Source organism: Pan troglodytes, chromosome 13, assembly GCF_028858775.2.
Source record: "Pan troglodytes isolate AG18354 chromosome 13, NHGRI_mPanTro3-v2.0_pri, whole genome shotgun sequence".
Taxonomy (NCBI): domain Eukaryota; kingdom Metazoa; phylum Chordata; class Mammalia; order Primates; family Hominidae; genus Pan; species Pan troglodytes.
Genome location: NC_072411.2, coordinates 73,364,036 through 73,382,165, shown reverse-complemented (window position 1 = coordinate 73,382,165; position 18,130 = coordinate 73,364,036). Strand labels below are relative to the sequence as shown.

The following is an 18,130-nucleotide window of genomic DNA, read 5'->3' as shown; positions in this document are numbered from 1 at the left end:
TGTAAATACACTACATTGGCAGTTGATTGTGTGTTACTTTATGACTGATCTTAAGGTATTATTTAGCATGTCATTTCTTTATGCCTTGTCTCTCCGACCACTTTTTATATTCCTTAAGGTAGAGGGCATATTTTATCCTAATCTGATTTCCCAGGTTGCCTAACAGTACAGCTTAGTTAGAGCTCAATACATATTGCGTGATTAATATCTCTCATTCCCCCACTTGCTAGTTGTATTTTTCACCTCTGCTTCTCCCTTCAGCTTATAATTGCAAGCTCTTGGTTCCTCACTCCCTAACTCTTTCTTCTTAGCTGTGTCTTTCTTTGCCTCATACCTATGTTTTAGAAATTACTGTAGCTCAATAACCTCAGACAATTAATTCATCTTTTAAAGGCAACCAGTGATTAGCCTTCCAAAGGAATGATTAGACTTTTTTTTTCTGCTTAAGAAATTATGTTTTACTACTTTTAGAGAGTGTAGGATTAATGTTTTACATTTTCAGAATATTTTACCATAATTAGACCTCTGAAATGGAGAGGTCATATCATTCTCCAAGGATCATTTAATTCATAGACCCCTGCCAAGAGAGTGCTTGGTGGTGTGGTGGTAGTAGTGATATTTACACCTGTTTGCTGGGAGAAGAGCCAAGGTAGTCAGCTGATTTTACAGAAAGGTTCTGGAAAGTCACTGGGTGGTCACAAGACATCACCTTGGGCTGCTGATACAGTGGTAATTCCATCTTAGAGGTCATGCTGCCACCGTGGCAGGACACATGGCAAATGGCACATGCTTTCCTTTAGCTCGTAGACTGTTCTATATCTTATGGGTATGTGGTAACTACTGCCCAAAGGTAGACTGCAGACCTTTTATAATGAGCTAGACATACCAGTGTCCAGAAAAGCATTTTGAGCTATATGGAAGTTTTTTGGTTTTTGTTTTGTTTTGTTTTGTTTTGTTTTAGAGGACTATGTTAGTTTTTAAGCTCCTGGAAGGCAAAAACAATCTCCTTTAATAATAATAGTGATGATAATAATAGCAACAACAATTATAATAATGACTAACATTTATTGAGTGCTTACTCTGAGTCAGGCACCTTTCTGGAAACTTTAGCTATAAGAATCCATTCACTTCAAACAACCATCTTAGATGCCATGTTTATCTCTTTTTTTAAAGATGAGGGAACTGAATTAAAGAAGAGATTAAGCAACTAGCCCAAGGTCACGCAACTAAGTAGTAAAGCTGAGACTCAAACCTTAGGCAGTCTTGTTCCAAAGCCCTTGCCCTTAACCATTAGCCACATAGTGCTGAGTGTTTACTGAGAACATTTCAAATACATTTCAAACACCCAGCAAATTATAAGTCACAATTATATGGATTTAATCAGAAAAAAACAGGGGAACATGCTGAAGTAAAGTGCTATTTTTATGTTTGACAGATGAGAAAAGACCAAGCAGTATGAGTTTTAACTTTCATTCAGTACTGGTTAGCTTTTCATAACAAAATCCTATTAATCATACTTTAGCTTATTTGGATAGATCTTAAATTGAATGCAAATCCCTAGTGCCATAGAATGAGTGAATTATATGTTATCATAGTTATTCATCAATGAGTTGCCTTTAAGAATATAATCTGAGGCCAGGTGCGGTGGCTCACTCCTGTAATCCCAACACTTTGGGAGTCCAAGGTGGGTGGATCACCTGAGGTCAGGAGTTCAAGACCAGCCTTACCAACATGGTGAAACCCTGTCTCTACTAAAAATACAAAATTAGCCGGCCGTGGTAGCACATGCCTGTAATCCCAGCTACTTGGGAGGCTGAGGCAGGAGAATTGCTTGAACCCAGGAGGCGGAGACTGCAGTGAGCCGAGATTGCACCATTGCACTCCAGCCTGGGCAACAAGAGTGAAACTCTGTCTCAAAAAAAAAAAAAAAAAGAAAAAAAAAAGAGTATAACCTGCGCCTGGGTCAGATTTCGCTAAATGCATATTTGGGCTTGTATTCCATATTTATTTAGAAGTTCACCTTGCTTGGGATGCTTCTTGAGTCAGATTAGAAGTCTTAATGATATGCTTCAAGGCCCACCTTTTTATCCTACCATATACCAGTTTGGGCTCTCAGGATTAGTGCTACTTCTCATCCCTGGCATGTGACTCCCACTTCTAAACTCTTCAACCATTTCCCCTTCGCCTCACTTAACAATACATCCTCCTCCTTCAGAAATTTTAAGACTTATACCTCAGGGTGCTGACCCTCTTGACACCCCTCTAGAAGTTGTATAAAACCAATTATGTCCCCAACTAGACTATAAAACCCATGAGAGCCAGGACCATCCTTACTGTTTAATGACATGCTGACCTCTTTCTGTAGTTCAGACATGGTACTAAGCAACATGATGCAAGGATTATTTGATACCAGCATACACAGTATAATCAAGAGGAGTATTAGTCTACAAATTTCAGTGTATATGGCTGCCTTAAGTAACCATGGTCCAGCCATCATTACTGAATTTCAGATAAAGGCCAAACAGAACATATTTAAGTTAAGAAGAGTCCAATTAAAAATCATACCACCTATTGGCCAGGCACAGTGGCATACATCTGTATGTAGTTCCAGCTACTCGGGAGATTGAGGTGGGAGAATCACTTGAGCCCCAGAGGTCGAGGCTATAGTGACCCGTGATTGTGCCACTATACTCCAGCCTGGGTGACAGAGCGAGACCCTGTCTCAAAAAAAAAGCTGAGGGGCGGGGGTGGAAATAACTTAACAAGTCAGACCTACAGTTTCCTTTCTTCTCTAGTTTGAGTATTTCTAGACTCCAGATACAAATATTTCTTCTGGCTGAGCACAGTGGCTCACACCTATAATCCTGACAGTTTGAGAGGCTGAGGCAGGAGGATCATTTGAGAACAATAGTTCAAGACCAGCCTGGGCAACATAGTGAGACCCCATCTCTACAAAAAAATCTAAAATTAGCTGGGCATGGTGAGGCACATCTGTAGTCCTAGCTACTCAGGAGGCTGAGGAAGCAAGATCGCTAGAGTCCAGGAGCTCAAGGTTATAGTGAGCTATGGTCACGTTACTACACTCCAACCTGGGCAACAGAGCAAGACCCTGTCTCCAAAAAAGTAAATAAATATTTCTTCCATCTTCATAGGAACTCTCCGGAGTCCTTTCTGTATTGTTGTGATTTTGCTTCTGGAGCTGTGGAGCTCGTAAAGGTATGCTACTCCTGGGAATCATACCAACTGATGCCTAAGGTATTACCCCAGAACAATAAAAGTTGTTTTGATTTTAAGATCACTAGAGGCAGGGCGTGGTGGCTCACACCTGTAATCCCAGCACTTTGGGAGGCCAAGGTGGGTGGATCACCTGGGGTCAGGAGTTCGAGACCAGCCTGGCCAACATGGTGAAACCCTGTCTCTACTAAAAATAAAAAAATTAGCTGGCTGTGGTAGCACGTGCCTGTAGTTCCAGCTATTCGGGAGGCTGAGGCACGAGAATCGCTTGTACCTGGGAGGTGGAGGTTGCAGTGTGCCAAGATCGTGCCACAGCACTCCAGCCTGGGCGACAGAGCAGACTGTCTCAAAAAAAAAAAGAAGATGAAAGGCCAACAGCGCCAGGCATGGTGGCTCACGCCTGTAATCCCAGCACTTTGGGAGGCCGAGGCAGGCGGATCACAAGGTCAGGAGATCGAGACCATCTTGGCCAACATAGTGAAACCCCGTCTCTACTAAAAATACAAAAATTAGCTGGGCATGGTGGTGGGTGCCTGTAATCCCAGCTACTTGGGAGGCTGAGGCAGGAGAATGGCTTGAACCCAGGAGGCGGAGGTTGCAGTGAGCCAAGATTGCGCCACTGCACTCCATGCTGGTGACAGAGCAAGACTGCGTCTCAAAAAAAAAAGAAAGAAAGAAAGAAAGAAAGAAAGGCCAACAACACACAAGAAATGACCAGAAAGGGTACTGACCTACAAAATTTAGAATGTATGCCTGCCCATGAATAATCGTAGTCCAAACAGAACCTCTTTAAGTTCAGAAACAGCAACCCAGAGCAGGCCTCTAACAACACTGTCTACTAACTCAGAAAGCCTACCCTCCTCTACTTTTAAAGTTAAAGAGGGATTGCGAAGGATATTTGTTATCAAGGCCAAGAGCTAGCCTTAATTTTTTTAGGGCAGCTTGAAATAAGCTAACAATACTGAATTGGAAAAAAGTGTTCAGACTGACAGAGGAAAGGCTTTTGGGAGAAAAGGTTAAAAATTTGACCTTTTTATTAAAAAAAAAAAAATCCCGGAAGTCTACTAAGTCCTCTTTTTGCTTTCTGTTCCTTTATCATGACAGTCACACTCGTCCTACAGAGCAACCCAGTGTTTTGCCTTTGTTCATGATGTATGTGATGATGGCTTACCTTACCCTTTTCCAGATGGGATCCTGGATGTCATTCTCCTTGTCTTTGTGCTCTCTTCTATTCATCCTGACAGGTAAATGAAGACGAAAGGGCAAAGCGGATGTGTAAAGCTCCTTTATCAGTAGTGGTTTTCAGAACTATCAAAGCAAAAATGATAATTTTTGAATTTATTATTTAGTGAGCAACATTATGTATAATACGCAGCCTTTTAAAGGCAGTTTTTCCTTTCTTCGTACTTTTAGACAGAAACTGGTCAGACTACTTCATTAATGAGCTTTCTGTCACTGTCAGAATGAAGTGAGCATATTCTGGCAAGACACATACCTATTAAAAGTGACAGTGCTTCAAGGAAATTACAAATTCAGAACAACCTAATAGACTCCCAAGAGGGAAATTGTACTTGGTGATCAGAAACAAACATCTTTAGTGTAGTGTCTTCCTGAATGTTCATGAAGAGGTGGGCTTGGGATCTGTTTGGCTTCACACAGGCCTGTTGATGGGCTTTAAAAATTTTGTTCTAAAGAAGCACACTAGGGAATTAGGAGTTACTAAGATTTGCCAGATTATCCTTGGACCTTTATGATCTAAGGTTAGCCTGATGCCATCATTTAAATATTTATGACTTAGTTTCATACAGTGTTTTAAAACTATAAACATAGCTTTTCTCCAGAGAGAAAACATAAAGAGATATTACCAGCAATTAGAATGATTACCTTTCTTAAATCTTGCCATCTTCTATGTATTAAAGGGTACATATGGTAAGTACCAGGTCTGTGCTTTCATAAGGTTTCTTAAAATTGGGTTCTCACAGTTCCCTGGTAGAAGATACAGACTTGGCGTCAACCACTTTTTGTTTGATGAGTGTGACCCTTTTCCATAGAAACTGAGTTACCATGTGCTTATTTCTTTGCAATTAAAAGGCCACTAGGACCCTTTACAGTTCTTTTACTTCCCATTCAGAAATGAGCACTTTGATTACTTGTAGAAGAACAAATTCCATTTCCAAATAAATCTGAAATAAGATACTTTAGCACCTAGTGAGGTATGTCAGGTTTTATGAAGCTACTGTTTCCTCCCAGTTTCTATAACCTATTTCTTTCTGCTAATCTGTTTAGACTATAGGCATTGTTCAGGTACTAATAGAAAGTTGTCATCTATGTGTTTGGTTTCCTTATATGAACAGTTAAAAGGATGGAGAGGTGGATAGAGAACAAGATTCCCCATTTGACACCCATAACAAGAAACATCTAAATTCTACATATGACCACAAAAAGACTATTTGAAATTAGTTCAGATAATGTATTTTCTCATGATTTGAATTGAATGTTATAGAGAAGAGAAAGGCCAGGTGCAGTGGTTCACGCCTGTAATCCCAGCACTTTGGGAGGCCGAGGTGGGTGGATCACCTGAGGTCAGGAGTTCCAGACCAGCCTGGTCAACATGGTGAAACCTCGTTTCTACTGTGAAACCTCTGCCTCCTGTAGCCAGGCATGGTGGTGGGCGCCTGTAATCCCAGCTCCTTGGGAGGCTGAGGCAGGAGAGTCGTTTGAACTCAGGAGGCAGAGGTTGCAGTGTGCCGAGATTGCACCACTGCACTCCAGCCTGGGCGACAAAGCAAGACCTTGTCTCAAAAAAAAATAAAAGGCTGGGTGCTGTGGCTCACGCCTATAATCCCAGCACTTTGGGATGCCAAGGCGGGTGGATCACCTGAGGTCAGGAGTTCAAGACCAGCCTGGCCAACATGGTGAAACCCCATCTCTACCAAAAATACAAAATTAGCTGGCTGTGGTGGCACACACCTGTAGTCCCAGCTACTTGGGAGGCTGAGACAGGAGAATTGCTTGAAACTGGAAGGCAGAGGCTGCAATGTGCAGAGATCGTGCCACTGCACTCCAGCCTGGGCAAGACAGAGTGAGACTCCGTCTCAAAAAAATAAATAAATGATAAAAATACAAAAATTAGCTGGGCGTGGTACTGCATGCCTGTAATCCCAGCTACTCTGGAGGCTGAGGCAGGAGAATCACTGGAACCCAGGAGACGGAGGCTGCAGTGACCCAAGATCACGCCACTGTACTCTAGCCTGGGTGACAGTGAGTAAGACCCTGTCTCAAAAAAAGAAAAAACTAAAGCCAAGGCAATGTCTATAGTGTCACTTAGGACTATAGTAGTAGATTCAACCCCAGAAAAGTTCTAGAAAAGTAGCATCTTGGTAGCTTGGAAAATTCAGGCATAAGCAAATGGCAAGCAATTTGGCTAGACCTTGAGTCTGGAGGACCCAGCTTAAATGGGAATAAATTGTAGGTGGCTACAAAAGAAGAGCGAATTGTCCTTCTTGTCACTGAAATGAAAATACAAAATATTACAGAGCCAAGCATAAAGCAGGCAGTCAATACATTTTTTTATCTCTTCTTTTCCTTCTCCTCTCCCTCTATCCAGAGATAAGTGAAGACAGCAGAGTTGGCCCAAGTAGGATGAAGAAAGAAAAGGGGCTTCATGCCATTCCTGTCTTGTCCATCTCACCCCCAGCCCACTCCCACCTGCAGTTCTCAGGAATTGGCTTGGGAACTGCACTATGAACCAAGATGAGATGAGCAAGAAAAGTAGCTCCCGTTCCTTGCCTTTATCCTCAACTCCAGACATTAAAGGATAGCTGAGAGGAAAGAATTTGCAGGAGGAGGTGGCTACATTTTAAAGTGTTTGTTTATTTTTCTGCATTTTAGTTTCATGCTTGTTTTACTAATAATTACAGAAAGATTTTGCTATGTACATAAAATATTTATCTTGAAAGTGAATATTTTAAGGTTTAGATATGATTTTCTTTCATTCGCAAAGCCTATGATATAAGCACAGTATCAAAATAACCTGTAATAAAATAAACAAAAAATACGTTTCTTTTTTCTTTTATGTCCTTATGTTCTAGTTTTTTTAAAAGGACTTTTCACCTAATCATGCCACCTCCTTCTGTCCTACTTCTTTCTTGTTTTATAGTTGCTTTCATTTTCTCAGTATCTGCTTCCTTCATAACATGACATAATCTGAGTTTTACCTCACTATTCCACTGAACAGTGTTTTAATTGAAAGGAATTTACAGATTATCTGATTCAAACTTTTCATTTTTTTCAAATAAGAAAACCTCAGCAGCTTTAAGTAGCTTAGATAAGGCAGAGACAAGGACTTAGCACACAAGCTGCCATTTACCATTCTCTGCCCATGGCAGACATTGATAATCGATTTTGTACTCTGTAACTCGCAATGAGCTTTATGAGTCCTTCTCAGAGCTCTGTAGGCAGCCGATGCCGTCACTCAGAATATGAGATCTGAAATCTATGCCATCCTGGCCCATAATCACACATAAAGCCATGAACACTCAGCCAAAAACACTAAATCAAGAGCAGCTATAAGGGATTGTATTTGACTGGAAGCCAAATAAGTAGAATAAACAGTAAAGGAGAAAAGCAAAGGCTCCCTGCTGTTGAACTAGGGCTTGGAATGTGAATAAAATTTAAATAGGCAGACAGTAAGGAGGAGAGAATTCTTTGAGGAAAAACCATGTGAGCAAAGGCAGAGGCTGCTCAGGGCCAAGCATGACAGTTTGGCTAGGGGAGCTGCTTCAGATTGGAAAGCTGTTGGTAAGATTAATTGGGGTCAGTAGTAGGAGATCTTAAGAGCTCAACTAAGAAATTGAAATTTTATCCTATGGATTAAAATCGTGAAAGTTTTTGAGCAAGGAGATGATTTGACAAAATTATCATTTTAAGCAGAATTATTCATCGATAACATGCAGGAAGGATTGACAGGGAGAATAATACAGCGTGTTAGGAAGCAGATTTGTTTCCAGGCCTAAGGAGATAGGGGTTGGTACTAAGGGAGTACAAATGGGAAACAAAAAAGACAGGAAATATCAAAGATGTCATTAAAAATAAAAATTAAAGAGGACATAGAATTTTATGGCCACATGGAGAGGACAGTGGAAGAAAAATAATTTCTCTTTCATGAGGTAAATGGTGGTACCTCTGAACTAAATAAAGAAAAGGAGAATGAGCTCGTTTTGGAGGAAAGATATTCCCTCTTTAGATATGTACAACTTGGGATGGCTTTGGCATATTTTTTATCTTGCAAGGAAAATGAAGCACACTCCATTTTTGTCTATCTCAGAACTACCTTAATTTTCTGTAAGTACCAGGAAACATCTGTGGTTTTGAAGTTTAGCTTTGACATCATACGTCAAGCTCTGTGAAGTTACCACTCTGGTCATTTGGGTGATTTCTTGATACTCTAGGACTTTTGAATCTAGTCATTTAGCAAGTTGGTTTTGTTTTTTCCTTCTTTACAAAATATTTTTATTTTTGTTACCCTTATGTTTATGGTTTAGATTTCTTTGGCCTTATCAAGCTTTTCTTATTTTGTCTTCAACAAAGTTAAATCCAGCATATAAAACAAGATTTCTACAAACTGGGTATCTTTTTAATACTTTGTTTCCAAAGGATGCAAGGTGTTGTAAACCGACTGTCCAAGTTACTGAAACCTGGGGGAATGCTGTTATTTCGAGACTATGGAAGATATGATAAGACTCAGCTTCGTTTTAAAAAGGGTAATAGTATATTCAGTTTGAGGTTATTTTTAAATGTTCTAAAGAATGCCTTGTTTATATTTCACATCAGAGTATTTAGTTGTTTTTTTTTTAAAGGAATACCCTTAAAAGTTTCTCTTTTCACAATTTTTTTCAGGACATTGTTTATCTGAAAATTTTTATGTTCGAGGAGATGGTACCAGAGCATATTTCTTTACAAAAGGTATGCTAATCTACAAAAGGAAATAATTGGTCATAATTGTTCTTGTTAGTTATTATCTCATTGATTATAGCTCAGAAGCTATGAAACTTGAGGCTTCAGTCATTGATTAAGCATTAGATGTCTTCATACTTTGATGCTTATTACTGGTCTACATAAAAGGTTGAAAATGGCCGTTTACTGTTTAATCTTTTTCCAGTTAAAACTGCTTTAAAGTCTCTTGTTTTACCCTCATACCCAGATGAAGGTGAAGGCTGTTCCATTTTGGAGATATTGTTAGCCTAGATATGAAAAAAATTGATGATAGCCACAGCCAAAGGAGGACAGTTGATAAGTTTATAGAAAATTACTTATCTTGGCCTGTCACAGGGGTGCTCACCTGTAATCCCATCACTTTGGGAGATGAAGGTGAGAAGATTGCTTGAAGCCAGGAATTTGAGACCAGCCTAGACAATAAAATGAGACTCTGTCTCTACAAAACAATTTTTTTTTAATTAGCTGGTCTGGTGGTGCATACCTGTAGTCCTAGCTACTTGGGAGGCTAAGGTGGAAGGATCACTTGAGCTGGGGCAGATGAGGCTACAGTGAGCTATGATTGGACCACTGTGCTCCAGCCTGGGCAGCAGAGTGAACCTTATGTCTAAAAAAAAATACATTTTCAAAATAGAAAGAAGGAAAATTACTTATCTCTAGCTGATTTCTCTCTTTTTTTTTTTTTTTTTTTTTTTTTTTTTTTGAGACAGAGTCTCACTCTGTTGCCTAGGCTGGAGTGCAGTGGCACAATCTCAGCTCACTGCCATCTCCACCTCGCCGGTTCAAACGATTCTCCCACCTCAGCCTCCCAAGTAGCTGGGATTACAGCCTCCCAAGTAGCTGAGATTACCTACCTCCACGCCTAGGTAATTTTTGTATTTTTATTAGAGAAGGGGTTTCACCATTTGACCAGGCTGGTCTCAAACTCCTGACCTCAAGTGATTCACCCTGGCCAGGCTGGTCTTGAACTCCTGACCTCAGGTGATTTGCCTGCTTCAGCCTCCAAAACTGCTGGGATTACAGGCGTGAGCCACCATGCCCGACCAATTTCTCATTTTTAAAAATGCATTTCTAACAGTACCAAGTGAATGCTGCATTCAAGGATTTCCCCAAATTTATGTGAGTACTTTTATAATCTGCCGTTTTGGGTTTCTGTAAACCAACAAAAACTCAGAAAGGGAGCACCTTTCAAAATATTGAAAGCTGCAACCAATAGTTTTATATATCTGTTGATGTCTGCCGTGTTAGTCTGTAAACAGGTGTATTTTTATATGCATGGTGTATTTTTGTGAAATAGAAGAAACTCGCTTGGTTTCACAGGTTTCCTTCACCAAATTGTTCTAGAGAGTGTTTCTTGTATAAATGAAATTTAGATGGTCAGTTATTCCATCAGTGTTCTATTCCTGACCTCCCCCATCTCTAGTCACATGTCATATCTTTTATTGCCATTTTTGTCTCACAGGGGAAGTCCACAGTATGTTCTGCAAAGCCAGTTTAGATGAAAAGCAAAATCTGGTTGATCGCCGCTTACAAGTTAATAGGAAAAAACAAGTGAAAATGCACCGAGTGTGGATTCAAGGCAAATTCCAGAAACCATTGCACCAGACTCAGAATAGCTCCGATATGGTATCTACACTCCTTTCACAAGACTGAACTTTGTAACATGTTAAGGTACAAAGCCAGAGGACTGTGCTATTCAAGGACTACTGTAAGTCTATCGTTTCTCAAAAGACAATGAGAAAAAAGAAGAGAATTTGTATTTCCTGCCGTTTTGTCATAGGTGAGCTCCTTTGTGCATTTTAAGCACATGTAAGTGGTTCGGCACAGTGTGCCTTTTTCTGTGCTTTGAAAACTTGATATGCCCAAGCTTGTTTGAATTTATTACATCTAACCATTTTGCTTGTTCCTTGATTTTTATAAGCATTCAATTAAGTTAGTATTATGTCAAGTAATTTTGAGAAAATGTAACTTGACATTTTTTGCAAGTAAAAAAAATTGTTTATTTGTTTAGGCTTAGTAAACCAGTTCCCAAACACAGTCAGACTCTTCCCATTGTCATCTGATTGCAGAGAGAAAGCACACCTTATTTCCAGGGAAAGCTACAACAAGCCCAAGGTCAAAGTGTATTATTTTTTGTCTTGTTGTTGTCTATTTTCTCCCAATTTTTTTTTGAAATTCAGAGGCTCATATCTGAAATAGAATTTTAGTTCCTCTTTCCTTTCCTAAAATTGGGGAAGTACAGCCCATGCTGACATTATTTTCAGGCTATTCTTAGATATACAAGTTGTTAGGCCAGGTGCAATGGCTCGCACCTGTAATCCCAGCACTTTGGGAGGCTGAGGCAGGCAGATCGCTTGAGCTCAGGAGTTCAAGACCAGCCTGGACAACATGGCAAAACCCTGTCTCTCCCAAGAATACAAAAATTAGCCAGGCATGGTGGCACACACCTGTGGTCCCAGCTACTCAGGAGACTGAGGTGGGAGGATCGCTTGAGCCTGGGAGGCGGAGGTTGCAGTGAGCTGAGATTGTACCACTGCGCTCCAAACTGGGTGACACGGTGAGACCTTGTCTCCAAAAAAAAAAAAAAAAAAAAAAAAAAGGTATGTAAGCTGACAAGCTCTTGTATCAAGGGCTTTTGAACCAGAGCAACTTCATCTTGAATAGGGACTGTGTAAAATGAGGCTGAGACCTACTAGGCTGCAATCCCAGGAGGTTAAGGCATTCTTAGTCAAAGGATGAGATAGGAAGTCAGTACAAGATACAGGTCATACAGACCTTGCTGATAAAACAGGTTGCAGTGAAGAAGCCAGCCAAATGCCACCAAAACCAAGATGGCAATGAGAGTGTCCTCTGGCTGTCCTCACTGCTACACTCCCACCAGTGCCATGATAGTTTACAAATGCCATGGCAACATCAGGAAGTTACCTATATGGTCTACAAAGGGGAGGCCTGAATAATCCACCCCTTGTGTAGCATATAATCAAGAAATAACCTTAAAAATGGGCAACCAGTAGCCCTTGGGGCTGCTCTGCCTATGGAGTAGCCATTCTTTATGTTTTACTTTTTTTTTTTTTTTTTTTGAGATGGAGTCTTGCTCTGGCACCCAGGCTGGAGTGCAGTGGCGTGATCTCAGCTCACTGCCAGCTCCACCTCCCGGGTTCACGCCATTCTCTTGCTTCAGCCTCCTGAGTAGCTGGGACTACAAGCACCCGCCACCACGCCCAGCTAATTTTTTTTTTTTTTTTTTTTTTTTGTATTTTTAGTAGAGACGGGGTTTCACCATGTTAGCCAGGATGGTCTCAATCTCCTGACCTTGTGATCCGCCCGCCTCGGCCTCCCAAAGTGCTGGGATTACAGGTGTGAGCCACCACGCCCAGCCTATTCTTTACTTAAACTTGTTTTCACTTTGCTGTATGGACTCAATTCTTTCTTGCACAAGATCCAAGAATCCTGTCTTGGCGTCTGGATCCAGACCCTTTCTGGTATCAGTGGTAAGCTCTGTTTAAGACAACTGTCATACCCAAGAAAATTCTTAAATTGTGGCAGTTAAAAATGTATTTATCCCCTCGAGGGCCGGGCGCAGTCGCTCAAGCCCGTAATCCCAGCACTTTGGGAGGCCGAGGAGGCGGATCATGAGGTCAGGAGTTCAAGACCAGCCTGACCAACACTGTCTCTACTAAAAATACAAAAAAAATTAGCCAGGCGTGGTGGTGGGCACCTGTAATCCCAGCTACTCGGGAGGCTGAGGCAGGAGAATCACTTGAACCTGGGAGGCAGAGGTTGCAGTGAGCCGAGATGACACCACTGCCCTCCAGCCTGGGTGACAGTTGTTAGAGTCCGTATCAAAAAAAAAAAAAAATTTATTTACTCCCTTGCTTCAAAAAGGACATAAGTTGGCTTGCAAATCACATTTTGTAGAAATGAAGTTTTTAAGATTAGTCTCATACTCATTACATAATATTTATTGACTACTTACATATTGAGTGCTAAATTCAGTGGAATAATACGAACAATAAAGACCCAGCCTTGTTTATGCTCTTCAGGGAGCATAAATAGAGTACAGCTGGCAAAACAAAATGTGCATATCCCAAACCTGTAAATCATGATCTAAGACAATATACAAACACTCAAATAGGGAACTTAGCAGCTAGCAGACTTTGATTATGAACCACAGAACCTAGAATAAATAAATACTCTCTTGAAAGAACCATCATTGGAATAATTAAGTTCCAACTGTTTTTTCTTTCTGAATTCACTTAAAATCCAATTTCTAGAAGAATATCATTGGTCCAGCTTTAGTCATTGGTTCATCTCTTAACAGGCTGGGGCAGGGCAGCTTAATTGATGATGCCACCAGAATGGGCAACATGGGAAAAACCCTATCTCTACCAAAAATACAAAAATTAGCCAGTGATGGTGGCACACACCTGTTGTCCCAGCTACTCAGGAGGCTGAGGTGGGAGGATCTTTTGAGCCTGGGAGGCAGAGGTTGCAGTGAGCTGAGATCGCACCACTGCACTCCAACCTGGAGTGGAAGGAAATTTCACTTCCTGGAATGGAAGAAAGTTCTTCAAAGGAAAATCAAGACACTGCTGTCAAAAAACACCAGGGGAGGGATGCTGTCCAGTCACAGCCAACACATCATATAGCAGTGGTAGCAGTAGTAATAGTATTTCCAGAGAGAGAGAGAGAGAGAGAGAGATTAGCTCTGAAAAAGAATGGAGAAGAATCAGGTTTCTTGGGGGAGGTAGGTCTCAGGCTAGTTCTTGAATGTACATTCTCAGCAGATGGTGAGAAGACAAGTGTGGTGTGGGACATTAATGATGAGGGATAGGTAGAAAAGATGGGAAGGGGGTCAGCTTGTAGATAACCTAGACTAGCAGGTGTATGACTTCTAGGCTCTGAACTGGAGCCATCTGAGATCAGTTTGAGATATGGTGTCTTATAAATGTATTGAGAGAGGTTGAGGAGTTGTCTATAGAATGGAATGGAGTGAGGTCAGAGATCAGTGGCAAGGAAGACCACATAAAGGTTTTTGCACAAACTTGCCTTGATGGCAAGTCCTCAAAAGTACAATTATCAAGCTTTCTGTTTAAACATGCATAAGTCAGTAAATATAAACATTAAAATTTGCCCAAGACTCTTAACTCAGTTGTATTTCATAATTAAAGTGTACATTAAAAAGCCAAACTAGTCATGAAAGTATTACATACAGCAAGGGCGGTTTAGATAAGTTAATGTTGCTATGGGAACCCCAGCAGATCTCCTTGTGTCTCCATTTAAAAATCATGGCCCAAGGTGGTTTTAAAAACAACAGAAGGTAAAATTATTCTCACATTCTCACACATGTAAATTGTACTGTCTCTCTCAGTTCTAAATAGCGGATTCAAGCCAGCCTCTTGACTGGCACAGTAAAATTCGGCTTCATGTCTTTCTATAATGTATTACAGCATGTGAGTTAACCTTTAGAAGCTTCAAAAATACATCAACCAAATTTGGACTGTGAGACACAAACTGGTCTCTTTTGGGCTCTGTCCAGCATAGCCTTCCTATTCCACATGGCTGCGCAGCAGGGCCATTTCCACCAGTGTCTTCTGCTTGCCTGGTCAGTCTTTCTGTCTCTTAACCTACCTACAACAACTTCCTTCTCGGGGTTTGCTGCTAGATAGAAATGTAGATTTTGGCACAGAAAGAAAAGGGAAAGACCTATTTGGAATTTTGTCTATAGATGTTAAGAAATCATGAAGTGTTGCAAATGTAACTGCTTGGGTATTAGTTTAAAATATTTGATAACTGCATGAAATTCTAATTTACCCCTCACATCCATGAAGCTAGGACCAGTTGGTTAGGCAGAGTTTGATATTTAAAAATTCGTCTTCTGAGAGAGCTGAATTTCAAAAGGACCATTTTCTTTCCAGGAGTAAAAGGTATATTCTTTCATCTTCTTACAATACAGAAACAATGGAATATATTGTTTAAATGCACCCTTCATTTTTTTCTCCATTTCTAAAAATTCACTTTTGAGCATCGTCCAAATGTAAAAATTCTCACACATGAGGAACTGTTTCCGAAGGTTGTGAGAAAGTCAAGATAACAGTTTCTATTATTAAAAGTTTTGCATTCGGTATAACACATTTGCCTGTATTGAAACACCCATTTAACATTGATTTCTGAGAACTTATTTGCTTTGCCTCTCTCGATTCCATATGCTTTGTCTACAAATTGTGAACACGTCCCGGTTTCTACCCGTGTGTGATTCTAAGTCGTTGCTGTACTCTAGGTTGTACGTGAAAATTCACCCATATGCAGATAGCTGCCCTCTTGGAGGCAAAACTTAAAGCTATCAGAACCATCTGGATTGTTAAACCCCAAAACTTCCAACTCATCAAAGTCCTGAAGCCTGAATAGATCACACATTGTTACTTCTAATTGGTTTTGATGTTTGTTATGCTCCTCACAAGTGCAGATAACTTCACATTTGCATCACTAATCGACCTCTTTCAGAGCCTCTGCTCCTCCTGCTTCCTGCCTCTATTAGTCATCAGGAGACTTAGTGTTGGCGTGGGTATTTTCCCCGCTTGTGAAAGTGCATTGTCAATTCTAGAGCATTAAATATATGTGAGGTATTGTTATTAATCTACAAGGCAGTACACACAGTATTCCAGCAACAGTGACTTTTTCAAAGGTTTTATGAGACATTGTAAGAAAGACAGTATCTTTCCATGGAAAAAAGTGTTGCCTCAGAGTCAAACAGGAAGCATGGGTCCTAGTTCCTATTGAACTGCTTAGCTACTCTTAATTTAGCTCTGAATGCTAGATTTTGTGTATACTATACACATTATTTAATCCTCAAACTCCTAGGAATTCATTTTGATGATAACCATTTCCAGAAGAGATGTTGGGTAACTTGCTCAGGATACCACATCTAGTAAGTAGCAGAGTCACAACTCGGACCCAGAACTCTCCGATTCCAAAACCTCTACTCGCTGCTCTTGTAATGGATGGGCCCAAATGCTGCTGGGAAAGGCACCAGGGAAGAAAGAGCTTTCTGAGTCAAGCAGAAAACGATAGCAGTGGAGAGGAGTTTGTTTCGGACGACCTTCAAGGTTATGGCTCATTCTAGATCCAATCATTCTAGCAAATAAGTAGGTTACACTTGTCCACAATTACAAATTGGAAAAGAAGAGAAGGAAAGGAACTGAGAGGAATGACAAAGCAAAAAGCTTTCAATCAGTTCTTTTCAGCATTCTGCTTCTGCCTAGTTCTGCACTCGCCCCACCCCCTCAGGCTTCAGCCTTCCACTTGGCATCCCTCCTCGCAGAGCACTCTCACTTGCATACTCCTCACTTAAAGAAAAAAAGCATTCTGTACTGCAGTGGGGAAAAAAAAAACCCTTAAAATGTCTTCAGAAGGATTCAGCTCTAGGGTAATGTAAAATATGTGAAATCAGGAGGTGTCCATAATAAAATATGAGTGAAAACATCGTTATTTAAAACATTGTATGTACATTAATGCCACATTAATACCAATTCAGGCATGAAATGTTGAGCATTTCTTGGAATACAGTTTCTTGGAATATGGTTGGGGATTTGAGAGGCACAAAGGTACCCGCAAGATGGCTTTGGTGTAGTTATAAATATAAATAGAAGTAAAATAACAGTTGCATCTTCATTTATAATGAATCTATATTGTGGCCTCAAAGCTACAGAGAAAAGTGGATGCCAAAATCTGTCTTTCATTAACATATGTCTTAAATGACAAGGAAGAGGTGTTGAAGATAAAATTACTTTTTCCTATGAGTATGAATCAGCAACATGCAGTAACAAGCAAGTAATAATAGTTCTGCGTGTGAGTGCCTACAGAGGGTAAGAAAAATAGCATCAGATTGAAAAAGCAAGTGCACCTGCAGAAGGGACCCAGGAGGCTGCAGAGCACAGCTCCCTTGAGCATCATCTCAAAGTGTCTCAGAGCACAGTGACCCTAATTCTGGCAAGTCAGGTTGGCATGAGATGGATGGAGCACACTGAAACCTCCAGATGGTCAGACAGCCCACCCTCAGCTGCCCCTGGAGCTCGGCAGAGGCAAGCTACAAGGCACTGCTACTTGGCCAAGAGTTTAAAACAACAGCTTCTGATTCTACAGTGTCTGTGGTTTCACAACCACTTAACCTTAAGTAAGGAACAGCTAGAGGCAGCTGAATGAATAAATACACGTTAACGTTACATAAAGAGGGGAAAAAAGCAATACTTGAGCACATAGACTTCAAATAGTGTCCAGCTAGCTGTGTCCTTGGCATCCCAGTGATCTGGGTCTTTATCTTTGATTTTCTCCAGCAGGTAGGCACTAAGTAGATCCAGGGCCCAGGGCGGGAAATGCTTCTGTATCAGATGTTACCTATCAAATAAAATTAGCCTTTGATTGCCTCCTAAAGCTCCAGCATCATCTTTCCTAGTTGGGCTGTTGAGGTTTGGTCCAGAAAAATGGAATTTTGTTATGCTTATAAAAATTATTTGGCCAAATATTTTCAATCCATTGCTCCTAGTTCATTGCAGAAAACGCAGAAATTAATTTTTTCCTCAGTTAACCTTTATATATCAAGTATTGGTTGTTTCAAAAAACACTGGAGGACAGTCACCCTTTGGGCTTTTAAGGCTTTTCCGCTGGAAGCAAGCATTAAACCTGTGTGACTTCCTAAAATTAGCAATGAGCCCGCTGCTGAGTCCATTGCATTAGTGGGGTTTTTTTGTTTTTTGTTTTTAATGCTCTGTACTTAGCACAAGCAACACTACGTAATTGCTGCCTCATTTCTCTCACCTTCTGCCTCCTGAGAGCAACTTGTGTTCCTCCTGAGGCAGTCCTGCTAAACAGAATGCTTGGCAAAAAGAATGCGATCACTCTCCTT

General features: G+C 40.6%; 1 protein-coding gene across 28 annotated transcripts in view; it reads left to right on the top strand.

Moving 5' to 3' along the window:
• Nucleotides 1-15,358, top strand: part of METTL8 (methyltransferase 8, tRNA N3-cytidine) — a 117,750-nt gene extending 102,392 nt beyond the window's left edge. For 8 of the 28 annotated variants that reach the window (XM_016950021.4, XM_016950025.4, XM_054679113.2 and 5 more), the window contains 5 exons: nt 3,153-3,255; nt 4,339-4,478; nt 8,890-8,996; nt 9,133-9,198; nt 10,691-11,265. In XM_016950021.4, the coding sequence (XP_016805510.2) occupies nt 3,153-3,255; nt 4,339-4,478; nt 8,890-8,996; nt 9,133-9,198; nt 10,691-10,881 (607 nt within the window). In that variant the 3' untranslated portion in view covers nt 10,882-11,265. Of the gene's footprint in view, nt 1-3,152; nt 3,256-4,338; nt 4,479-6,841; nt 7,083-8,889; nt 8,997-9,132; nt 9,718-10,032; nt 10,348-10,690 lie in introns of those variants that run through there. The other 20 variants (XM_024354948.3, XM_024354950.3, XM_054679114.2 and 17 more) reach the window with 7 other exon arrangements.
• The last annotated feature ends 2,772 nt before the right edge of the window (nt 15,359-18,130 follow it).